General features: G+C 45.4%; 1 protein-coding gene across 2 annotated transcripts in view; it reads right to left on the bottom strand.

Moving 5' to 3' along the window:
* Positions 1 to 301: 301 nt before the first annotated feature.
* Positions 302 to 26237, bottom strand: part of LOC125443634 (carboxymethylenebutenolidase homolog) — a 68046-nt gene continuing 42110 nt past the window's right edge. For both annotated transcript variants that reach the window (XM_048515873.1, XM_048515874.1), the window contains exons 4-6: positions 16539 to 16681; positions 13035 to 13126; positions 302 to 821 (exon numbers count right to left, since the gene is read on the bottom strand). In XM_048515873.1, coding sequence (XP_048371830.1) covers positions 642 to 821; positions 13035 to 13126; positions 16539 to 16681 — 415 coding nt within the window. In that variant the 3' untranslated portion in view covers positions 302 to 641. The remainder of the gene's footprint in view (positions 822 to 13034; positions 13127 to 16538; positions 16682 to 26237) is intronic.

The raw sequence follows: 26237 nt of genomic DNA, 5'->3' as shown, positions 1-26237 counted from the left end.
CCCAACTGGCCCTCCCGCTAATGGATTTCTTAAAAACTGAGGAGAGAGGTCCTCAGTCCAAACTCCACTGGACTATGGGAGAGAAGGGAGCTGGGGCCATCAAGACAGCTCTGGCCACTTGCCGACATTGGTTGGAGGGGGCCAAGCACCCTTTCAAGGTGTGGACTGATCACAAGAACATGGCAGCACTGAAAATCCCCAGTAAATTAAACCCTAAATAGTTGCATTGGGCCAGTTCCCCTCCCTTTTCTTGTTGTGTTTTATGGAGTTAAACATTGGAACCACAGACTACAGTGCTGCTAGTGTTTAATGAATCTTGAGGTGCTGAACATGCTAATGTAAGATAAAGGGAGTTACAAATTAAGAAGAACCAGGAAAATTGGGGGGAAGATCATATTTGTCATATGACAACATAGGAACATATTTCCAATCCTGAAGGTTTGAGTGTTTGACATTCAAAGGTAAGAAGAACCAGTAATTACAAATATTTTGATAGCTGTACTGAAAACTTTAAACCAAATTCAACTTTCCCTTTTTCAAAGTCTGATGGATAAGAATCTACAAATCTTTTAAAGAAAAATAGTACAGTGCATTTTCAAGGAGGGATGATAAAGTAGTATTATGTAGTTTCATGTGTCAAATCATAAGGTTCTGTTCAGCCATTCCAGTAGGTCCATTCTTGCTTCCTCAATGTAGGGCACATCTTTGGGCCTCATATCTTCAGGTTTGCACTGAGCGAAGCCATGAACTTGTCCAGGATAAACTTTAATTTTGTAGTCTGTTCGACAATATTCCTTCAGTTTCTGCTCCAATAAAGTGACCTGAAAAACATAGTAAATTCTGTTAGACTTTGAACAGAAAGTTAATAATAAACCTTTTCCATTCTTTGCTTGCTTATCACCTGCATTCTTTGGAGGTTTGCTTTGAAGTTTGCACTCAACTAATACCCAATTTCCCCATTCTGACAGTGTGATGGGACGGCCCATCCTTGCCGTTGCTGGCATCCCCCAAGAGACTGAGGGCAGAGACTAATCCAAGCATCCCATGATGTTCTTCTGGTTGTGTAACAAGAAGTTATAATATACCAACAAGATAAACAGCAACAAGTTGGGTATAGTGTGCACACAAGCAATAGCCAGAACAAAGTGTCACTACAAAAGTAAGCAAAGGGTTGCTAACAAAGTGCAAATTTATACTAACAATGTATAGAAATTCTATTCTAACAATGTATAGAAATGAAACAAGGGCCACTGCTCATGTGAAACTATCGTTCTTGCAGCAGATTCTCACATAGAACTTTGATCCTTGCATCTTGCTTCTATTTTATGTTACAATAAATTTGCACTTTGTTAGCAACCCTTTGCTTATTTTTGTAATCTGGACATAGTGACTTCATTCTGGTTGTTGCATGTGTAACTAGAAGTGACACAATTGTCTCATGGGACAATCTAGAATGTCACCAAAAATTTGGTTAAAAACCCATAGAGTTTCAGGGGAATCCTAGGGAGTCCTACAGCATCACTTCTGGTTATGCCCTGGGCATTGACATTGCAGGAGATTGTTTTGTCCATCTGCCATGACTGTCCTAATGTCACCAAGGACAACAAGGGCACGGCTTTCCTTTAGTATGAGTATATAAGAAAAAGAAAATGCTCTTGAAGTTAGTTGCTTTTGTAGCTCTTTCATTTCTCCTTTATCCACACACAGAACCTCCCCTCCCCATTTGTGACCATGCCTCTTTTTGAATGTAACAAAAGTGAATAATCTCATGTAACAACAGCAGTTGAATGGCTACAGTGGGGAAGGGGGGTGGAAAACTGCCCTACACCCCTTCCCCCCTCCCCCGCCCCACCAGCCAGGCCCTGCAGCCTGGAGCAGCCTGGGAGGCCAGGTTGATTTTTCAGCTGGATACTCTTTGTGGGGGTGGGGGCTGTGGGGGAGGGCTGTGGGCCCCCCACTTACCTGAGTGTAGCTGGCGGCCCTGCCAGGCTGCTTTTTCAACCGGCTGCTCTAAGGTAAGTGGGGGGCAAGGGGGCAGAGCCCACAGGGGCTGGGGGTGGGGCCTGGGTGCCATTTTGCCACAGACACCGTTCCCCCCCCCCCCCGAACAATGGTATCCTTTCTAATGGTACATTGGGGGAGAAGCCACTCTTGGTACTACTAGATGTGCAAGGTAAGAATAACAAAGAGAGAAGTAATAGTGGCTGAATTTAGATCCAAGGTGGGCTTGCCCAAAGTTTTGGTAGACCCCTTGCTGGTAGCAACTAGCACCAAAGTTAGAGTTGCTCATTTGAAAGGAAATAAATGGTGCATTTGTTGGCATTAATCTAAGTAGAGTGGCAAAAGGTAAAAGTAGTCCCCTATGTAAGCACCAGGTCATTAGTGACCATAAGGTGATGTCACATCACGACGTTTACCAGGCAGACTATATAGACTGTTCAATAACAATATTCTGCATTCAGTTGATTTCTTTATTTTAAAACACCTTCAGGAATAAGCTTCTATTGCCAGAACTAAGCATAGTGAGACTGCAGAGTCACCATGATACCGCACATCACCCCCTGCGTCATGTCACCCCCCACCCTGACCGACCAGTTCCCAAGGGGGGCCGACCCCGCTCTGGTTCCATGGTCTGTTGGAAGAAGCAACCACCTTTCCCCACCAGGGTCAACACAACCTGCATTCCACACGACTGACAGAACAACAGGAGCAGGTGACTGACGAGCTGTTAATGAATCAGAGCAGGAGAGGGAAATGGGCACAAACAGGTCCCCAGATCCTGCCCAGGAGTTGAAACATGGCAGGATCAAACAGAGGCTGATCATAACACTATGTCTGTGAGTTGGTTTGCCACTGCCTTCCGCAGCCATCTACACTTTACCTCCAGCAAGCTGGGTACTGCTTTTACCAACCTTGGAAGGACAGAAGATTAAGTCAACCTTGAGCTCGCTACTTGAACCTACCTTCTGTTAGGAGTGAACTCAGGTTGTGAGCAGAGCTTGGACTGCAGTACTGCACTCTGCACTCTGCACCCTGGGGTGACCCCGACCCTGACTCTCTCACTCTGCTGAGCAAACTTTGATGTCTTCCTGGCACTCAGGAGGAAGACTCATTCATTCAATCTGCCTCAGTAATTCCACCCCTCCCTCCTGGTTTTACACTACATGATATTTGTGGAAGTGTGCCCTGAAGCTAGGAAGAGAAGGACTTTTTACAAAAAATATAAATAAAAACATCCCCGATGAGCATGTACAGAGTGCATTTTATATGTTTCCCTTGCAGACTTGGATTCTGACATTTTTCATTTTAAAATATGCCTCTTTCAAGACTATTCTTAGAACATAGGTCCAAGTGCTTTAAAAATGTAAAACTTACAATTTTCAGTGATTTTCCCATGTCATGAATGATCATTTCACCACATTTGAGCACAAAACAATTTGCTCTAAATATCTGATAACATTTTTCTTAACATTTCACAGTGTGATACAAACAACCAGCTTATTACGTGATTTAATGCACAGCGTGGCATTCACCACTCAGTTAAAAAAAAAGTCTGCATCATTTCCTGGGAGAAAGAGGAATCCAAAGCAAAGGAATGAGGAGAAAAAGCAATGAACTAAAATTGGAGAGTTGTGTGGTTTCTGGGTTGTATGGCCGTTTTCCAGTAGCATTTTCTCCTGACGTTTCGCCTGCATCTGTGGCTGGCATCTTCAGAGGATCTGATGGTAGTAAAGCAAGTGGAGTATATGTGCATAAAAGTCATCACCCAGGACAAAAAAGGAGCACAATAAAAACTTTAGTAGATCATGCAAAAAGAATCTGCCACCTCCTTCAAGATGAACTGAATCACCTAAACTGGGCTCTACAGGCTAATGGCTAATGGTTACTCCACTACAGACATCAGAAGAGCTGCAAGACCAAGAACAACCCACAGGAAAGGAGATAAAAAGCCACCCAGAGGGAAGGTGTTCTTACCATACATCAAGGGAATCACTGATTGCATAGGGAAACTGATGAAGAAATATAACCTCCAGACAATCTTCAGACCCACCGAGAAAATCAACAAATGCTACGTTCAGCAAATGATAAGAGGATCCTCTAACTTCTGTAGGAGTCTACCGTGTATTTTGCAGCTGTGGACAAGTCTACGTAGGGACCACCAAACGCAGCACCCAGACACGAATCAAAGAACATGAAAGGCACTGCAGACTAGATCAGCCGGAAAAGTCAGCAATAGCAGAACATGTGATAAACCACGCTGGACACAGAATGTTATTTGAAAACACAGAAATTCTGGATCACTTTGACAACCACGATGTCAGGCTACACAGAAAAAGCCATTGAAATCCACAAGCACATGGACAGTTTCAACAGAAAGGAAAAAAACATGAAAATGAACAAAATTTGGCTACCAGTACATAAAAACGCTAGAATCAAGACAATGGTTTGTGAACCCCACCCAGACACAGGATGTCTCCAGGCAGTGAGCAGTCATAGGGCTAGTGAACACCACCCAGAACACCACCCACCACTCTAGGCAGAAAGCAATCAAAGGGATCTATAGCTAGATCTATAACTGATTGGAAATGGCAATCCTTTCTTGTTTTCATTATTGTATATTGAATGTGCAGTCCCTATTCCGATTTTTGTTTTGGTAGACCATCTAAATTTCAGAGATCTTCTTGCAGGATAGGAGGAAGAAGAAGAAGAAGAAGAAGAAGAAGAAGAAGAAGAAGAAGAAGAAGAAGAAGAAGAAGAAGAAGAAGAAGAAGAAGAAGAAGAAGAAGAAGAAGAAGAAGAAGAAGAAGAAGAAGAAGAAGAGAGAAGAGAGAAGAGAGAAGAGAGAAGAGGAAGAAGAGAGAGAGAAGAGAGAAGAGAAGAAGAGAAGAGAGAGAAGAGAAGAGAGAAGAGAAGAAGAAGGAGAAAGAATCTGCTTCATCTTAACCAAAGAGGAACCAGACTGCTGGTATCAACATTAAAAGGGTGTGGAGACAGCTTTAAACTGATCTGGGGAAAGCCGACAGGAGCTGGGGTGACTTGATTGAGGAATACTGGTATCTATGGGGATGCAGACAGAGGGGTTTTTTCTAAATCAACCACATACAAGCCCAGGGAACATAGCAATGTAAGTGTGACAAGGGATAGTGTCACCAAAGACTTGAGGGGTAAAAGCACAAATCCCAGGTTAAGGGACAGAGACAGGGTATACAGGTGTCTCTATATACTAATAGTAGAAGCATTAGACCCTAAAAATGGGGGAGCTAGGATGCAGAGTTTGAAGGAGGTTTTGATATGAGTGGGCATTACAGAGACAGCTGGGTGGAATAGGGAGAACCAGTGGGATGCTGTTATACCAGGCTACAGGCTCTATAGGAAGGGACAGAAGGAAGCATTGGGGGTGGGTTTGCCCCACATCAAAGAGAGCATGGTATCACATAAACTAGACAATGCAAGGGAGCTGGTTCCCTACAGAATCACTATGGATATCAATACCAGGTGTGAAGGACAGTTTAATATTAGGAATATATTATGGTCCCCTGACCAAAGAGATTACACAAGAGGATTCTGAGATGGAAAAAGAAATTAGAGGGCCAACAAAACAAAATGCTTAGTGGTAATGGGTGATTTTAACTATCCCCATATAAACTGGAAAAAATGCATGTTCAGGTCATAGTAAGAAGAAACTGGATATGCTAAATGACTGTAGCTTAGAGCAGATGGTTTGTGGAACCAACCAGGAGAGTGATCAGATCTAATTGTATGTGGGACAGGGACCTAGTGCAGGAAGTCCAGTGTTGTTGAGCCGATAGGGGCAAAATGACCACAATGCTGTCAGATTCAGTACTCTCAACATCTTGAACAAGTGACAACTACTAATGTAGTTACATTAAGCCTTCAGAAGGAAATTTCTCAAAGATGGGGGGGGATAGTGTAGGGGAAGCTGAAAAGGAAAATCAAGAGAGAGTCAAAACTATCCCGGGATGCTTAGGTTATTTAAAACACAGTAATAAAAGCTCAAGCTGGAATGTGTTCCTGAGTTAGAAAAGGCAGCACCAGTCAAAGAAAGCCACCATGGTTAACAAGAGAGGTTGAGAAATTATCAGAGAAAAAGAAAAATATCTTTTCGAAAATGGAAGTCCAGTTTGGCTGATAGAAGAATATGAGAGGGAACACAAATGGTGGCAAAAGAAACAAGTTAGCTGTAAAGGGGCAAAAAAAAGGTTATGAGGCATGGCTATGAACATCAAGACCAGCAACAAACAGTTCTTCAAATTTACATCAAAGCAGAGCCAGCAAAGAGAGAAGCGGTGAGCCCGTTAGATGACAAAGGGAACAAAGGGTGTGCTAAAGAGATGGCAGGAGATTGCAGAGCTGAATGAATTCTTGCATCTGTCTTCACAAAGAGGAGGGTAGACATTCCTGCACCTGAACCAAGCTTCTTAGGAGAGATCAGAGGGGCAGAGATAGTGGTAGACAAAGGCCATTGATAAACTAAATGTTACCAAATCCCCTGGCCCAGATTGCATTCACCCAAGGTTCTTAAAGAGCTCAAGCATGAAATTGCTGATCTTCTCACTTTAATATGCAACTTATCCCACAAGTCTACCTCCACATCCCTGAGACTGGAAGATGGCCAATGTCACACCAATCTTTAAGAAAAGGATCTGGGGGGGGACCCGGAGAGTACAGGCCAGTCAGTTTGACATCTGTTCCGGGTAAATTAGTAGAATCATCATTAAAGGCCAAAATTATTAAACATGTAGAAAAGCAAGACCTGCTGAGAAAGAGTCAACATGGCTTTTACCCGAGAGGCAAAATCCTGTCTTACAAACTTACTAGAGTTCTTTGAGGGTGTGACAGGCATGTGGACAGGGTGAACGGTGGACATTGTCTACTTAGTTTCCAAAGGCTTTTGACAAAAGTTCCCTCACAGAGACTGTGTGAGAAAACTCAGCAATGAAAGGAATAAGAGGGAAGTCCTCCTATGGATTAAAACTGGTTGAGAAACAGGAAACAAAGAGTGGAGTGTAAATGGGAAGTTCTCACAATGTGGAGAGATGTAGGGAGTGGGTGTCCCAAGGGATCATTTGGGACCAGTGCTCTTTAACCTATTCATAAATATTATTACAGAGTAGGGGTGGGTAAGCGTGGTGGCCAAAGTTTGCAAGATGATACCAAATTAGGTAGGGTGAATTTAGAGACCACAAAAGGTTGAAAGAGCTCAAGGACCTTGATAAATTGAATGAGTGGGGCTCCAAGAAAGTGGCAAATGCAGTTCAATGTAGCAAAATGTAAAAGTGATGCATAGGGGCAAAATCCAAACTTCTGCCCTACGCTACAGGGGTCCAGTGCTATCAGTCACAGACCAGGAAAGGGATTTAAATGCGTCTTAGTTGGTAGTTCCATGGGAATGTCAACTCAATGCATAACAGCTGTGAAAAAGGCAAACTTCCCTATGCTGGGGATCATTAGAAAAGGAATTATTAATAAAACTACAAGGTTAATGTACTTGCCACTAAAAGCAATTGAATGTGACCCACTTGGAGTACTAATGTGTCCAGTTCTGGTTGCAGCATCTCAAAAAGGATATTGAGGAGATAGAAAAGAGGTGCAGAGAAGGGCAACAAGGATGATTGAGGGACTGGAGCACCTTCCTATGAGGAGGCTGCAGCATTTGGGACTCTTTAGTTTTACTTGGAGAGGAGAGGCGGCTGGGGGGGATATGATTGAAGTCTACAAAAATTATGCATGGGTAGAAAATGTTGACAGAGAGAAATTTTTCTCTCTTTCTCACAATACTAGAACCAGGGGCATTCATTGCAAAATGCTGGGGAAAGAATTAGGACTAATAAAGAAACACTTCTTCATAGCGTGTGATTGGTGTTTGGAATATGCCTACCACAGGAGGTGGTGATGGCCACTAACCTGGATAGCTTTAAGGGGCTTGGACAGATTTATGGAGGAGAGTCGATTTATGGCTACCAATCTTGATCCCTCTTTGATCTGAGATTGCAAATGCCTTAACAGACCAAGGTGTCCGGGAGCAACAGCCGCAGAAGGCCCTTGCTTTCACATCCTACATGTGAGCTCCCAAAGGCACCTGGTGGGCCACTGCGAGTAGCAGAGAGCTGGACTAGATGGACTTTGGTCTGATCCAGCTGGCTTGTTCTTATGTTCTTATGTTCTTAAGAAGGAGGAGGAGGAGGAGGAGGAGGAGGAGGAGGAGGAGGAGGAGGAGGAGGAGGAGGAGGAGGAGTTTGGATTTATATCCCCCCTTTCTCTCCTGTAAGAGACTCAAAGGGGCTTACAATCTTCTTGCCCTTCCCCCCTCACAACAAACACCCTATGAGGTGGGTGGGGCTGAGAGAGCTCCGAGAAGCTGTGACTAGCCCAAGGTCAATGCAATACAAAACAAAGCCTGAGACAGTATGAATGTCAATCATAAACAGCAAATCCCCTGTCTGGCTCTAATACAGAATTAAAAACTCCATTTTAATATAAACATTTTAAAATACGTCAATGAACATATAAACTATACATACAATGGACAACAACAATAATTCGAAACCCCACATACAGTCATGCACAAAAAAGGAAGAGAGATTCTCTGGACCAATGTATACACAACAAGTCTCTACCATGAGAACAACATAAGCACGCACAACGAAAATTTACAGCAGCATTCCTCGATGCACACAATTTCAGACTCATACCCCATCCTCACTTTCCCCTTCCTCCACCCATCACTACACAGCCCCAAACACATCAACACGAAGCCCCGGAGTTCAGCATCGCCACAGCTCTAGAGTAGAAGCTGTCTCTAAGCCTCTTTGTCCTAGTTTTTATAGACCTGTATCGTCTGCCAGATGGTAACAGTTCAAAAAGAGAGTGTGCTGGATGAGACGGATCTCTCAGAATATTTTGGGCTTTCTTTAGGCTTTGGGAATTATAGAATTCTTCCAAGGAGGGGAGAGGGCAGCCAATAATCCTCTGTGCGGTAGTGATCACCCTTTGGAGCACCTTCTTATCTTATCTGCCACTGTGCAACTGGAGAACCATACACAGATGCAGTAGGTTAAGACACTCTCTATAGCACAGCGGTAAAAGGACACCAGGAGTTTTCCATTCAGTTGTTGTTTCCTTAACAGTCTAAGATAGTACAGTCTTTGCTGGGCCTTCTTAACCACCGCGGCAGTCTGTATGCCCCAGGTCAAGTCCTCTTTAATCATAATGCCCAGAAATTTAAAACTAGCCACCCGCTCTACTTGATCTCTATTTATAGTCAAGGGCTGAATTTCTGAGCTATTCCTTCTATAGTCCACTATAAGCTCCTTTGTCTTGTTGGTATTAAGAACCAGGTTGTTTTCCCTGCACCATGAGAGCAATCGGTCCACCTCACTCCGACAGGCAGACTCATCCCCTCCAGAGATGAGCCCCACCACCGTTGTGTCATCGGCAAATTTGATAATGGTGTTGCTATGATAGACAGGAGTACAATCATATGTATAAAGGGTGAACAATAAAGGACTCAACACACAGCCCTGTGGCGTTCCCATATTTAGAGTAAGAACTGAGGAAACCCGATTTCCCAGTCTAACCCTCTGGGAACGTCCAGACAAGAAGTCCCTAATCCACAAACAGATTGAATGTGAGAGTCCAAGATCCACAAGTTTTGTCACCAGTCTTTGTGGCAAGATTGTATTAAACACGGAACTAAAGTCCGCAAAGAGCATTCGCACATAATTCCCCTGTTGTTCCAGATGCGTCAAAGCAGTGTGGAGACTAATGGCAATGGCGTCCTCCGTAGATCTATTAGTCCGATATGCAAACATATTCAATGAATTGCGCACGGTTGTGAGGTGAACAAATTGGCTGGTGGTCAATCTCCGATGGAGGTGGTTCATAATCTCTTTCATCCCTTTTTCACTTCTTATTTTTCATTTCATTGAGTTTAAGCTGAAATGATTTCAAATTCTCTTCTATCTCTTTAAACTTATTTTCCAGGACTTCTATATCATTGCAACTGCTTTTTAAATCATCTGTGATCATACTGATATCCACTCCAAGTCTTGTTTCTTCTTCTGTGGCCATCTCTATCACCAACAGCATCAAGGATCCTAAAGAACATTTATTGAGCACATTTGCCCATCGACTACCACCAATGAATCATATTCCTAGAGGCTTATGGATGGTTAAGCCTCCTACTCTATTTGCAGAGAATGAGGCATTTACAGTAACCAAGTTGGAGGATTCCTGGATATGCTAAATGACTGTGGCTTAGAGCAGATGGTTGTAGAACCAACCAGGGGAGGGGTGATCCTAGATCTAATTCTATGTGGGACCCAGGACCTGGTGCAGGAAGTCAGTGTTGTTGAGCCGATAGAGAACAGCGACCACAATGCTGTCAGATTCAGTATCTCTGCATGCGAACAAGTGACAACTACTAATATAGTTACATTTGCCTTCAGAAAGGGAAATTTCTCAAAGATGAGGGGGATAGTGCGTAGGAAGCTGAAAGGGAAAATCAAGAGAGTCAAAAATGTCCAAGGTGCTTGGAGGTTACTTAAAAACACAGTCTTAAAAGCTCAGCTGGAATGTGTTCCGCAGGTTAGGAAAGGCAGCGCCCAGTCCAAAAGAAAGCCACCATGGTTAACAAGGGAGGTTGAGGAAATTATTAGGAAAAAAAAGATGTCTTTTAGAAAATGGAAATCCAACTTAACTGATGAAGAATACCAGAGAGAACACAAATGGTGGCAAAAGGGAAGCAAGTTAGCTGTAAGGGAGGCAAAAAAGGATTATGAGGAACGCATGGCTGCAAACATCAAGACCAGCAACAAACAGTTCTTCAAGTACATCAAAAGCAGGAAGCCAGCTAGGGAAGCAGTAGTCCCGTTAGATGACAAAGGAACAAAAGGTGTGCTAAAAGATGACAGGGAGATTGCAGAGAAGCTGAATGAATTCTTTGCATCTGTCTTCACCCAAGAGGAGGTGAGGAACATTCCTGCACCTGAACCAAGCTTCTTAGGAGGTGAATCCGAGGAACTAGTGAAGATAGTGGTAGACAAGGAAGTAGTTCTGGCAGCCATTGATAAACTAAATGCTACCAAATCCCCTGGCCCAGATTGCATTCATCCAAGAGTTCTTAAAGAGCTCAAGCATGAAATTGCTGATGTTCTCACTTTAATATGCAACTTATCCCTGAAATCTGCCTCCATCCCTGAAGACTGGAAGATGGCCAATGTCACACCAATCTTTAAGAAAGGATCTAGGGGGGACCCGGGAAATTACAGGCCAGTCAGTTTGACATCTGTTCCGGGTAAATTAGTAGAATCTATCATTAAAGATAAAATTATTAAACATGTAGAAAAGCAAGACCTGCTGAGGAAGAGTCAGCATGGCTTTTGCAGAGGCAAGTCCTGTCTTACAAACTTACTAGAGTTCTTTGAGGGTGTAAACAGGCATGTGGATAAGGGGGAATCAGTGGACATTGTCTACTTGGATTTCCAAAAGGCTTTTGACAAAGTTCCTCACCAGAGACTGTTGAGAAAACTCAGCAATCAAGGAATAAGAGGGGAAGTCCTCCTATGGATTAAAAACTGGTTGAGGAACAGGAAACAAAGGGTGGGTATAAATGGGAAGTGCTCACAATGGAGGGAGTGGTGTCCCCCAAGGATCCATTTTGGGACCAGTGCTCTTTAACTTATTCATAAATGACCTGGAAGTAGGGTTGGGTAGCGTGGTGGCCAAGTTTGCAGATGATACCAAATTATGTAGGGTGGTGAGAACCACAAAGGATTGCGAAGAACTCCAAGTGGACCTTAATAAATTCGGTGAGTGGGCTAAGAAATGGCAAATGCAGTTCAATGTAGCAAAATGCAAAGTGATGCACATAGGAGCAAAAAATCCAGACTTCACATACACGCTACAAGGGTCAGTGCTATCAGTCACAGACCAGGAAAGGGATTTGGGCGTCTTAGTTGATAGTTCCATGGGAATGTCAACTCAATGCATGGCAGCTGTGAAAAAGGCAAACTCTATGCTGGGGATAATTAGGAAAGGAGTTAATAATAAAACTGCAAGGATTGTCATGCCCTTATATAAAGCCGTAGTGCGACCGCACTTGGAGTATTGTGTTCAGTTCTTGTCGCCACATCTCAAAAAGGATATGGAAGAGATAGAAAAAGTGCAGAGAAGGGCAATGAGGATGATTGAAGGATTGGAGCACCTTCCTTATGAGGAGAGGCTGCAGCGTTTGGGACTCTTTAGTTTGGAGAGGAGATGTCTGAGGGGGGTGATGGCCACTAACCTGGATAGCTTTAAAAAGGGCTTGGACAGATTTATGGAGGAGAAGTCGATTTATGGCTACCAATCTTGATCCTCCTTGATCTGAGATTGCAAATGTTTTAGCAGATCAGGTGCTCAGGAGCAACAGCAGCAGAAGGCCATTGGTCTCACATCCTGCATGTTAGCTCCCAAAGGCACCTGGTGGGCCACTGCAAGTAGCAGAGAGCTGGACTAGATGGACTCTGGTCTGATCCAGCTGGCTTGTTCTTATGACTAGTTGAAAGTTAATAATTGATAATTAATAGTTTATGGTAAATGGGGGAGGCCTAGATGGTAACCAAAGTTGCCTCAACCATATGCCTGGCAGAACAGCCCTGTCTTACAGGCCCCGTGAAACTGCTCTAAGTGGCACAGGGCCCTGGTCTCCTCAGGTAGAGCGTTCTACCTGGCCAGGGCCAGGGCTGAAAATGCCCTGGCTCTGGCCCTGGTTGAGGCAAGTTGGACTTCCTGAGGACAACAGATCAACAGTAGGTTGGAATGTGATGCTTCTTAAGCCTTTCAGGTGTATAATCATACACAGAGCCCATATTGTGAGTGTGGACCATCTGTTATGTGTGGTTCCCATGTTACATGAAGAGAGCAACACAAATTTACCATAAACATGTAGTCTAAGTATCTGTAAACACTGAAAATCCAGTAGTCAGTTGGCACTTACATGCACATGCACAGTAAATAAGATGGAAGCTTACCTGGTCCTTAGAAATGGTGTGATCTTTTTCTCCAAAGATGAAAAATGTGGGGTTCAGCAAATTGTATCTGTCATCACTGTTTCTGATAATTCCTAAAGCATATTAGAAGAAAGTGTTTAACACTGCAGTTCAAAGCACGCTTACCAGGGAATAAGTCCCAATGAACTCAACAAGACTTGCTTCTGAATTTACAGGCGTTTTAAGCAGTGTGTTCTTTGAGAAGGGTTTTGGTAAAAGATACTGTTCAACAACACTGGCAGTTTATTGTGGGTTTAGTACACAAGTGCTACCATTAGAGAAGCAATACTATTTCAGTCTTTTAATCAAGAATCACTACTGCATTTTTAACACTGACCAACTCAACCAAAAATTATACCTCCATTACAGTTACACAGGAGAGCAATGACTTGAGTTGATAAAAGTATATTTCCAAAACATAAGCAGATTCCAAGCAAAGTGCCCCCTTCTAAGAATCTCCCAGTTTTTTATGTTTTCAAGTATTTATAGGTTTTCAAAATAGTTTCCTAATGATAGCTAATGATATCCCACTTGATAAGGACGCGCAATCTTAGTTAACTAGTTAAGTTATCTATATTTTAATATCTTTTTAAATATATACAAATTATTAATTCATTGTATTCTCTAAGGTTTTCTTGGCCAGAATCACTGGAGGCTGTGGGGTTTCTGGGCTGTTTCCAGTAGCATTTTCACCTGAAGTTTTGCCTGCGTCTGTGGCTGGCATCATACAGCCCCGAAACCCCACAACCCCCATTAATTCATTCTTGCTACTTTTTGTTTTAATGAAATAGTGATTATGAGTTTCTCACACATATAAATATCTTGTAATCCTTAATGTTTCCCATATTTGGACAAGATCTTCACTTTTGCCATTCTGAGGCGCTCGCCTGAGTCGGAACACATAATATCTATTAATTTAGTGGGTTAATCTACACAAGGTCAGCTGATTATGTTATTTCTTTGTTTCTTGTTTCTTCTTCAAAGCATTTCTTCTCTGGAATGTTGGACTCCCTCTTAGGATATGTAGCTGAGAGGCCCGTCCAACTCTGCCTGTGCTGTGCCAAAGTCTCCTCCATCGTCTTTTTAGTCAAAGTCCAGCAACTGTTTCCTTACATTCCTGGCCATTTCTGTGACAGACTCACAAACTAACATTAACCAGGTCATCCAGGTCATCCTTGTTACTTAGTGTGGCACTGCGCCTCCTCCTCCACCGCCTCTTACCCCTCCATGAGTGCTGTTCCTCTCGCCCTCGCCCCTGCTCTCCTGGGAGTGGCTCCTACCAGACAGCCTCCAAAGCCACAGGTTGAGTCAGCATCTTCCCACTAGGGCGGGGATGCTGACAAGGCTGGCTAGCAGCTTGAAGCAGACACAGGTTGGCCACTGGGGAGAGGGCTAACCCTAGCTCTGGGCCCTTCCTTGCCTGTTTTTCCGGACGTCCCTTGCCTCTGCCTTGGTCTCCTCCCCCTTTGGAGCCTCGGGATCCTCTGCCCTCCTTGTTTGTCTCTAACTGACTCTCAGCAGGGGCAGCCCTGGGCAAACTGTAGCCCTGGGCAGCCCTGGGCAGCCCTGGGCAAACTGTAGCCCTGGGCAGCCCTGGGCAAAATGTAGCCCTGGGCAAAGCCTGAGTTGGATGCCCCCCCCCCCCCCGTGGGCGGCCACTCCACCACGACCAAATTTCTTTTCGCACCAGGACACTGGTGCCTGCAGGGGGTGCATTTTTAGACATATCAGCACCAAAATTTCAGCATATCATCAGGGGACTGTCCTTATGCTACTCCCCAAGTTTGGTGTGGTTTGGTTCAAGGAGTCCAAAGTTATGGACTCCCAAAGGGGGGTGCCCAATCCCCCATTGTTTCCAATGGGAGCTAATAGGAGATGGGGGCTACAGTTTTGAGGTCCATAACTTTGCCCCCCCTGAACCAAACTGCACCAAACTTGGGGGGTGCCATCATCTCCAGATGATACCCTGAAATTTTGGTGCCGATACATCCAAAAATGCGCCCCCTGCAGGAACATCCCAGAAATGTGCCCAAGAATCTTTGTTCTGCATTGAGTTTTCTGTATTGCTGTCAATGGGGGTTGTTGTAAGATTGTTTCGGTTTGCTAGCAGCGTGCTTGCTACTGTCCTGTGTTGGTCTGTGTTGACTTGCTCACTGTGACATCTCTTTGCTTCAAGGAACCCCTGATAAGCTTCCCAAAACTACCGGTGCTTGATTTGTTTGGGCACAGGACACTTTCCTAGCTTTGCTTATGCAGCATATCCAGGAAGCTAAAGCCAGGTCCCAGCACCTATGCAAAGATAAGCACTGGAATTTTTCGGAAGCACTTGGATAGTTCTGCCTGTGGGCACTGATTCGTAGAGTCAGTTTGGGGAACAAGTTTCCAAACCTTCAGTCTCCAAGAAACCCTTTTCATGCTTCCATCTCCCTAGAAATCCCTCCCAAAATCTTATTTTGGAAAGCCTATATCAGTGATGGCGAAACTTTTTGAGACCGAGTGCCCAAACTGCAACCCAAAACCCACTTATTTATTGCAAAGTGCCAACACGGCAATTTAACCTGAATACTGAGATTTTAGTTTAGAAAAACGGTTGGCTCCGAGGAGTGCGTAACTCAAGAGTAAGCTTGGTGGTAGTCGGTGGCTTTGCTTTGAAGCAACCGTGCAACTCTTCCAATGAGTGAATCGCAACCCTAGGAGGGTTTACTCAGAAGCAAGCCCCATTGCCAGCAACCAAGCTTACTCCAAAGTAAAGGATTGCACTTTTGTTCTTCGCATGAAAATCAGTGGGGTTTAACAGCGCTTAACAGGGTTACCTACACTGCTTCCCCAAAACTTGGTCTTAGGTTTAATGCTAATAATCGAGCCCAGCGGCCCAGACCAGCCTAGACGTGGGGGCCCCACTCTGTTTGCGTGTGCCCACAGAGAGGGCTCTGAGTGCCACCTCTGGCACCCTTGCCATAGGTTCACCACCATTGACCTATATGTTGCAGAGCCCTGACCTGGATGGCCCAGGTTAGTATTTGGATGAAAGTACTTGGATGAAAGGCTGTTTAGGGTCACTATGCTGAGGAAGGGAATTGCAAACCAACTCTGTTAGTCCCTTGACTTGAGAACCCTACTGTATTGCTATATGTCGGCTGCAACTAACACAAACATATACATTGCAGGAACTTCTGGGATTTATTCTGGGTTACATTCAGAGCTCACGTGAGGAAGTAGCCAGATTAATAGGATTTCATTTTCACTCCGTGTGAACCAACAGTGCACCCCTCCAGTTTCACTTGTGACTTCTGCATTGCAAGAGAAGACGGGCAGCCGTGAGCAAGACATATTTTAGAGAAACTTGCTCACTGTGACATCTCTTTGCTTCAAGGAACCCCTGATAAGCTTCCCAAAACTACCGGTGCTTGACTTGTTCGGGCAATCAAGTTACTTTTGAATTACTGAATTGCACAAAAATATGTCTGCTTAAGTATTTTTCACTACCGTAGGCAGATACCCCTGTCTTCAATTCAGGATTTGTCAGCATCAAGTGATGTACAGCCATTCCACCCCAGGAAAACCCAACGATACCAATCTCCTTGATATTGTACTGTTCCTTTAGACACTTCATAGTGATGGCAGCTGTCCTTAAGATATAGAAACAAAAGAATACTCAGATGTGTGCAAAAACGTTAAAAAAGAAATTACAATATTCTAAACATTTATTCCCCTTGCCCAATCGTCTCCCATTACTAAAATAATATTCTTCTTGGAAAAGATTATTCTGCTGTGTTAGGCAATGTGTTTGTTTGTTTGTTTGTTTGTATGCTGCTCTTCCCTTTATGGGCTCAGGGTGGGTTTCATCATAAAAAATGCAATAGATGGACCCAGATCCTAACAATTTAAACACAGTAACTCCCAACCCTAAAAGAGATGACGACTAAAATCTCGATGTGACAGCAGGGGGAGAGAGAAATAGGGCACAGGGAAGCCAAACTGTGGTGGAAATTGCTGACTACAGCATTGCTGCCTCAACCATATAAACCTGGTGAAACAATTCTGTCTTACAGGTCCTGTGGAACGGCAATAAATCCCATAAGACCCAGATCCCGTCTAAGTGAGCACTCTGGCTGGACCCTGCGCTGAAAACGCCATGGCTGTGGTTGAGGCCAGCTGGATCTCTGTGTGATTCGGGATCACCAGTAGGCTGTTATTCTCTGACTGCAGCACTCTTCAGGCGACATACTGGGAGAGGCAGTCCCATAGATATAACAATGACCCAAGACCGTTGAGAGTCACCTTAAATGAGGATTATCAGAAGACCAATTATTTTGAGCTCAGATGTCCAGGAAGTGAGTTTAAGAAGCAAAATCCATCTGCAGTCTCATTAATTATGAATTGCACATGACATTTATTGGATATTCTCACAATAAACAATAGCAATCTTAAAAGAATTAGGCTGTCATTTCTGTGTTTATTTTTTTCTCTTTATAAATGTACAAATTCAGAAAAGGTGCAAGGCAGTGAGTCAGTGAATAAAATGAATACAAGTGACTGGTTCCAACAGTGAAATGTAATGAATTGAAGAGACAAATAATCATTGTGGTAATCATTTTTGACACTTGGAAGAACAAGTGAATAAAAGCAATAAGAAGGATTGAGGCATTCTTGTTGGGATTGATGCGGGAGGATATCCCAGATCCATCCAGAACACTTATGCACTCCAACATGTGCACTCCAACCCATGCCAGCTGGGTGACCTTGGGCTAGTCACAGTTCTTCAGAGCTCTCTTAGTCCCACCCACCTCACAGGGTGTTCGTTGGGGGGGGGCAGAAAAGAGATTGTCAGCCTCTTTGAGTCTCCTTACAGGAGAGAAAAGGGGAGATATAAATCTAAGGGGGAGATATAAATCTAATAAATCTAATATAAATCTAATTCTTCTTATGTACATGACAATGCAGCAAGGATTTTATATGCATACAAATGGAGGGGCAACAAAACAAGAATTGATTCTAAAAATTACAGAATATGCAGAGATGGCAAGGCTGAGGACGTTTGTAAGCAACAAGGATATGTTTCCTTAAAGACTGGAAGCCCTTTGCGGACTACCTACTCAAAACATATACAAATAGAGAAATAATGGCAGGATGTGAGATTTAAATGAAAATAGCGAACTGGACTAAAATAGTTTCATAAGAATGACTAAAAGCGGAGAAAATGGTGATACCAACTATAAGCACGAAACTAGATTTGAGTTCGGATCCATTATGAGGTAGCTGGAAGTCACATATATGTATACAGTGATAGCTTGAAATGTGTAGATAGCTTGTAGATACATGACCCTGAGAAGCCTCTCCGGCTCAGGGAGACAGGATGTGCCTGCTGGCCTGAGGGGGGAGGCAAGGCAGGGTGGCCTTGTGGGCGCCTGGGCCTCTACCAATTGCTTTTCACACTTTCTCTGGGAAATCAGGAGGGGGAAATTGGGCAAGGATAAAGGGGCCCAGGAAAGCCAGGTCGAACAGAACTGGCTTTCTCAAGCTTGGTTCTTGCTACCTTTCAATAAACGCTGCTGATTGAAGAGTCCAGAGTCTGCTTATTGGCTTAAGGTCCAAGACCTAACATTTAGCCAGTTCTACTGGATCCCCACAAGAACTTCCATTCCTACAGCTACGGATGGAGCAATGGAGCACTGGCAATAGTGGGTATGGCAACAGTGGGACTGGACCTGGGGTGACCAGACAAGATGGTTCCAGGGAGAGGCTCCCTGCAAGACCCCTGTCCCCTTGAAAACCAATTGGTGCAAGGTCACACCATCCAACTCGAACCCCTGGCAGGGGCATAACGAGGCAAACTGTAGTCCTGGGCAAAACCTGAGTTGGATGCCCCCCCCCCATGGGCGGCCACTCCACCATGACCAATTTTTTTTTTGCACCAGGACATTGCTTTTTTTTTTTGCACCAGGAGCCCGCTTGAGCAAACTGGAATGAAAAACAGGATGAATATTGCTTAATGAGTTAGGCAGTTCAAGTCGGGCAGTAACGTTATTGATCACTTGCTTAATCTGAAATGGCCCTATGAATTTCTTGCCAAGTTTTGAGTACCGATGACCATCCCTAAGGTTTCTGGTGGAAAGGTAGACCCACTCTCCCACCTGCAAGGGAAAGTCAGAGCAATGCCTATCGGCCTGCAGTTTCTGAGACTCTTGTGCCTGAGTAAGAGCAGTAGTTACTGAGTTCCAACCCTCCGCCAATGTTTGAATCCACGTATTAAACTCAGGTGGTTGGAGGGGCTGGTCGGTGAGGAGGGGAAACGGGGGGAAGAATTGCCCCGTAACCACCTCAAAAGGAGATTTATTGGTACTGCTGTGCACTGCGTTATTATAAGTGTACTCGGCAAACAACAACAACTCGACCCAGTTATCTTGGTGATAGTTAGTATAGCAACGTAGGTATTGCTCCAATGTTCTGTTGGTCCGTTCCGACTGACCGTCGCTTTGCACGTGGTACGGGGCTGCGACAGCCGGGGTGGTCCCTAACAGGTTCAAAAATGCTTTCCAAAATTTTGATATGAACTGGGGCCCGCGGTCGGAGATTACTTTGAGCGGGGTGGAGTGCAGATGATAGATATGTTGAAGAAATAACTTGGCTAACTTGGGAGCGGACGGGATGGTGGGACAAGGAACAAAATGCACCTGTTTGGAGAATAAATCAACCACCACCCATAACACGGTGTTGCCATGACTCTCAGGGAGATCTGTAATAAAATCCATGGAGATAACCTGCCAAGGGTGAGAGGCAAGCTGAATCGGTTGTAGCAACCTGTGGGGCTTGCCAACAATGGGTTTTGCTTCAGCACATACAGGGCAGCCTTTCATATATGCCTCAATGTCCTTGCGCATGGTGCGCCACCAAAATTGTCGGCGTAAAAGATGAAGAGTTTTCAAGAAACCAAAATGTCCCGCCTGCCTGGCATCATAGCCAGCTAGCAATACCTCCTTACGAAGGGAGGGCGGCACGTACCAACACTACCCCCTTCGCCAAACACCATCCCTGATGCAGAGCAAAGTATCAGCATCTTCCAGAGAGACGGGTTGTCATCCCGCCTCCCATAAGTGCAGCAGAAAGGGTGTGACGATGTCGGGGCCAGGGGGAGGGGAAGAAGGCGTTATGGTGGGTAGCTCAGCCTTCGCTTGGGATCTGGTTACGGCCAACCCCAATTGAGATGGCGACAACATGGTGCATGGTACCGCACGTAGAGACGTCTCCGCCCCTTTTGGTAGGCGGGAGAGCGCATCAGCCAACTTGTTGCTGTTACCCGGGAAGAAATGGACAGTGAAATTGAATCTAGAGAAGAAATCTGCCCATCTGAGTTGTTTAGCAGACATCTTGGTTGGAGTGGACAAAGGTGCTAAGTTTTTATGATCAGACCAGACTTGGAAAGGGTTAATGGCCCCTTCCAACCAATGTCTCCAAGTACTCAGGGCTTCCTTAATTGCAGCAGTTTCTTTATCACCCACAGTCCAGTTCAATTCCGGACCTGACAGTTTCTTGGACAAATAAGCACACGGTGTGAGTTTATTATCTTTATTTTTCTGCAATAGGGCAGCTCCCAACGCTTTGTCCGAAGCATCCACATGCACCACGAAGGCAAGGGTTGAATCAGGGTGTTTTAAAAGCGGCTCGGTGGTGAAAGCAGTCTTGAGCTGCTGAAAAGAGAGCTGACAGGAGGGGGACCAATGAAGGGGGGCTCCTGGCTTTGCCGCCAATGAACCTCGGCCTTTGGTGCGGAGGAGATCAGTGAGGGGCAATGCTAGCTCCGCAAATTGGAGAATAAAGTCACGGTAAAAATTAGCAAAGCCTAAAAATGATTGCAGTTCCCTGCGAGTAGTAGGGACCGGCCAATTCACTACAGCGGAGACTTTATTCGGATCCATTTCTAGGCTGTCAGCAGAAATCCGATACCCTAAGTACTCCATTTCATGTTGATGGAAGGCACATTTGGAAAGTTTAACAAACAGGGAGTTATCGAGGAGACGTTGTAAGACAGTCCTAACCAGATTAACGTGTTCCTCCTCCGATTGTGAGTATATGAGAACATCATCCAAATACACAACTACTCCCTTAAACAATAAATCTTGCAGCACATCATTGATTAGAGACATGAAAGCCCCCGGGGCTCCATTTAACCCGAATGGCATTACAAGATACTCATATTGGCCAAATTTAGTGTTAAAAGCAGTGAGATGTTCAAATCCCTCAGCAATGTGTACTCGATAATAAGCTTCTCGCAAATCCAGTTTCGTGAAAATACACCCGGAGCCAAGTGCGTCCAGAAGGTCCTTAATGAGGGATAAGGGATGTTTGTTGGAGACTGACACAGCGTTCAAACCCCTATAATCAGTACATAAACGGAGAGAGCCATCCTTCTTCTTTACAAACAACACCGGAGCTGCGTAAGTACTTTTGGTAGCCCCCCGAATGAAGCCACGAGCCAGGTTTTTGTCTAAAAAGGCTCACAGTTCCTTCTCCTCGGAGGGGCTCATTCGATAAATTCTTTTCTTGGGTAGCTTGGCCCCCGGAACAAGAGTGATTTTACAATCCGTATCCCTATGGGGCGGCAATTGATCACACTCCCCTTCCTCAAACACCTTGGATAAATCCCAATAGTCTTTCGGGACCCCGGGCAACTCGGGGGGGTGCCACCTCAAGCGCTGATGAGGCGAGCGGTTCGATGGGAGGTTCACCTTCATGCATATGGTCCCCGCAGGGAGGATTGGTGAAACGGACTATGCGTTCGCTCCATTTGATAGTGGGTTCGTGGGTCTCTAGCCATGACATTCCTAAAACTATGGGATGTCGGGCCACCGGAGCTAAAATGAAACTGCGTCGTTCCCAGTGTTCAGCACATCTAAGGAGCACTGGCTCCATTTTGAAGTGGGCAAGACCTTCCCCCCACAATGGGCTTCCGTCCATCTGAGTAAATGGAATGGGCTTGGCAAGTGACACCCTGTTTAGCCCCAATTGATCAGCAACTTGGGGCCGCATGAGGCAATGGGAACAACCCAAGTCAACAAGGGCTCGGGCTAAAATACGTGTGTTCTTAGCCAGGTTAGCTAGGGTAGGCGTCAACGTAATAGGGGCTCCACCCTCACTCACCGCATCTGGAGCAGGATTGGTGTCATCCGGAGCAGAGGAAAAGCCAACAGCATCTGTGGGATCTTCCTCGACTTCCTGGTCCACTGAATCATCTTCCATGAGTGCCTGCGAGGATCCTTGGGAGGATTTCACTCCCGTCTTGCGCGGAGGTTTGGCGGCAGGCTTGCGCGTTGGACCCGAGGTAATTGTCTTGGCCTTCTTTGGGCAGTTGGCAGCCATGTGGCCAGATTCCCCGCAATATAAACAAAGACCCAGATGGCGGCGGCATTCCAAAGTAGTTTCGGAGGACGGCCCGCTGACTGGTTTTTTGCTAGGAGTTCCGGACGGCTTGGGTGGCTGAACCTTAGCCGGTGTTCCTTTGGAGCGAACAAGTCGGGTGGAGATCATGCCACCAACCTCAATCCATTCAGCCACCGTACGCGGTTCACGGTGTAAGACAGCCCACTTACAGATCTCGGGATCAACTCCCTTGAAGAAATATTCGCACTTCATTCGGTCGGGCCAATCTGGAATTTTGCTGGCAGCAGCTCGGAACTGGCGTGCAAAATCCGCGAACGGACGATTGCCTTGCTTGATGGTTTTGAGAGTCTTCTTGGCCTTGTCAACTGCATCTCTATCCTCGAAACGGACCCGAAGCCCTTGCAGTAGCTCGGCCACAGAATTTAACTCATCAGCCTCTTGTTCGAACAACTCAACGAACCATTTGGCAGCCTCGTCATCAAGCACAGAACCAATGTCCCTTACTTTCTCCCTCTCAGAGTGGTAAAGGTCGTCAAAATCCTGCATGTGGGCGGCCAGTTGAAGGATAAAATAGAGCAATTTAGAGGCAGTACCTTCAAAGCGAGTGGGAATGCATGGTCTCGGGTATGCTCGGCCAGGAAACGACCCCCGCCGCTCCTGAGCTTCGAACGCAAGGAGTTCCCTCTCCCTACGAGCAAGCAATTCATGTTGCCTAATAATTTCCTCATGATCCCGCAGAAGCCGCTGCTGCTCCGTTCGTAGCACCACCGCATCAACCTCCCCTTGGTCACATAGAGCCTTGAGGGTTAGTTTTTCCCGTGACAAATCGTGTCTGGATTGCTCGGTGAACAGGTGCAATTCCTTCTCTTGCTTCTCTTGGTCCTGTTGAAGTTGAAGGTAGAGCGCTTCCTTCTCCCTCTCCAATTCCTCCTGGAAACGTATTCGCTGTTCAAGACGCTCTTCAAGAAGAGCTTCGCGTGCCTCTTGCCATTCCCTCTTAATCTTTTCAAGGCTTTCATGCTGCGCATGGAGAAGGTATGGATCGGGGCTCACCACGGGGCAATCCCAGATCGTCACGACTGGAGGAGGTAGCTGCAGGGAGAGCCAGTGGCTCCTCAGGTTCCTCATCCATGGAGGACTCAGTTGGATCCTCGGGCTCTTCGTGTACAAGTTCGTCCGCGAATGACAGTTTAAAACGTGAGCCACATCGAGGTTCAACAACATCCCCCTCCACCATAGGAAGCGCGGCTACAGCCCCAGATTGAGGCATCCCGAACTCTAAGGACTCCCGTAGCGGAACCTGTCGGATAGCAACCTTGGGCCTTGCTCCGGTGCTCTGCCAATGTTCAGCAGGAGGGGGGTCGTCCAAATAGCGGTCCAAGAATCGTTCAAACGATTCGCACGCGGACCCATGGATAGTTGATATTCCAATTTCCTCCGTTACCTTATGCATAACGGGTTTGTAATCCACATGTTGTCGGGTGGTAATATGCTTCTCAGGAGGGGCATGATCCATTGACATCCCTCCTCCGAGATCCATGATTTCCCGACGCGCCCCGAGGCATTCGAAGGAAACGGTGCGACAGGCCATAAGGGTGGCTTGGTCAACTTGTTCTTGGAGTTGAAGGAAAGCCATACTATGACTCAGTCGAGGTCTGGAGAGGGTGACCAAAGAGATGGACTCCGTGGACTCCCTCGGAATAGTGGATACAGGTTGAGACGAGTCAGAGCCCTCTTTGGGCTTTGTATTCCGAATTCATCGGACCCTTAAATCCCAACTTCTGCATGTCTGAGACACCAGAGTTCAACTAGGAACGGTTTATTCCAGAAAAATAATGAGAATTCACATAATGTAAGGAATCAGCAAAGTCCAGGCCAAAAGTAACTGTATTAGTTCTTTATTGATCTGGCAATCATGATCTTCTACAGACAATGCGAATTCTGACCAGACTCTCCCAAGCAGCCGCTTTTTACGGGCTGACGTTTTCCCGCAAAAACCCCAACCCAAACAACCCATCTTTCCCATCTTAGCAAGCACGCTGCTAGCAAACCGAAACAACCTTACAGCAACCCCCATTAACAGCAATACAGAAAACTCAATGCAGAACAAAGATTCTTGGGCAAATTTCTGGGATGTTCCTGCAGGGGGCGCATTTTTGGATGTATCGGCACCCAAATTTCAGGGTATCATCTGGAAACTGTCCTGATGGGACCCCCCAAGTTTGGTGCAGTTTGGTTTAGGGGGCCAAAGTTATGGACCCTCAAAAGGGGTGCCCCATCCCCCATTCTTTGCTAAGGAGATGGGGGCTACTCTTTTGAGGGTCCATAGCTTTGGACCCCCTGAACCAAACTGCACCAAACTTGGGGGGTCCCATCATGACATGTAATGAAGGCCAACAACCAGCTAAAGATCTGGCAGCTGTGAAATCTACAACAACAACAACAACAATAAAAACAACAACAACCTTTATTAGGCATTGAGAGAATAAAAGAAAGAAAGAAAACAAGCATTGGCAGGAAGGGAGTGGATTTAAAAAGAGAATCTGGGGAAATTTAGGGTGTGCCTGTTGTCAGGGGTGCAATTATTAAGATAGCAGCACCAAAATTTCAGAGTATCTTCATCAAACCCTACTGATGATACCTCCCAGGTTTGGTGAAGTTTGGTTCAGGGGGTCCAAAGTTATGGACCCTCAAAGGTGTAGCCTCCATCTCCTATTAGTGTAAGGAACCTCGAAGGACCCGAAATTAAGCAACTTGGAATAGTTCTTTATTTCATAAACTTCAGGAGTCACATACACGGAATGCAGATTCTGACCTTCCCCAATTCAGGGTGCCTCTTTTACGGGCAAAATGGCTCCTCCCAAAACTCCCAACTACAATTCCCACAATAGAAAAAAGGCAAACTTCAAACATATATGATAAGCGTAGACAGCAAGGTTAACTCCAGCAGCCATCCTGGGCATACAGCCCAGATCGTGGAATGTTCCAAGGCCAGGCTGGCTGAACAGAAACACACATCACCCCACAACCTTACACTCCGCCTCCCCTAAGAAAGCTCCCTCCCCACCTGGCTTGTGGGGAAAAGATTTATGAAAAGCAGAAATCAGTGAGGGGGCATCAATATTTTCAACATAAATCCACTGGTTATGGCCTGAAGGATATCCCACCCATGAAACTAAGTATTGCAAGAGTTTGCGGGAATAACGAAAGTCCAGAATAGCATCAATCTCATAGTGCTTGTGGCCGTCAATAATCACTGGCGGGGGTGCCTCCGTTTGGTCGTGCCAGACATCGGAATCTGGAGCCCGCTTGAGTAAGCTGGAATGAAAAACAGGGTGAATGTTACTCAATGAATTTGGCAATTCTAAACGAGCAGTCACATCATTGATCACTTGGGTGATCCGAAAGGCACCTATGAATTTCTTGTCCAGCTTGGAATATTTGTGTACGTCCCGAAGGTTTTTCATGGATAAATAAACCCATGTCCCAATCTGCAAAGGAAAGTCAGAACGATGTTTGTCTGCTTGGGTTTTTTGCGCCTCCTGGGCTTGTGCGAGCGAAGAAGGCACGGTCTGCCAGCCCTCAGCTAAATAATGGATCCAGTTGCCAAAATCCGGGGGCTGCAACGCCTGGTCTGGGAGTTGAGGCAGGGGAGGGTAAGAACGACCCGACACCACTTCAAAGGGAGTTTTGTTGGTACTACTATGTACCGCATTATTATATGCGTATTCGGCAAAGGGCAGCAGCTCGGACCAGTTATCTTGATGATAATTGATGTAGCAACGTAGGTACTGTTCTAGGGTTCTG

The sequence above is a fragment of the Sphaerodactylus townsendi genome, linkage group LG14, assembly GCF_021028975.2.
Source record: "Sphaerodactylus townsendi isolate TG3544 linkage group LG14, MPM_Stown_v2.3, whole genome shotgun sequence".
NCBI classification, from domain to species: Eukaryota; Metazoa; Chordata; class Lepidosauria; order Squamata; family Sphaerodactylidae; genus Sphaerodactylus; species Sphaerodactylus townsendi.
Note: the sequence above shows the minus strand (reverse complement) of the source record. Positions and strands in the feature narration are given on the sequence as shown.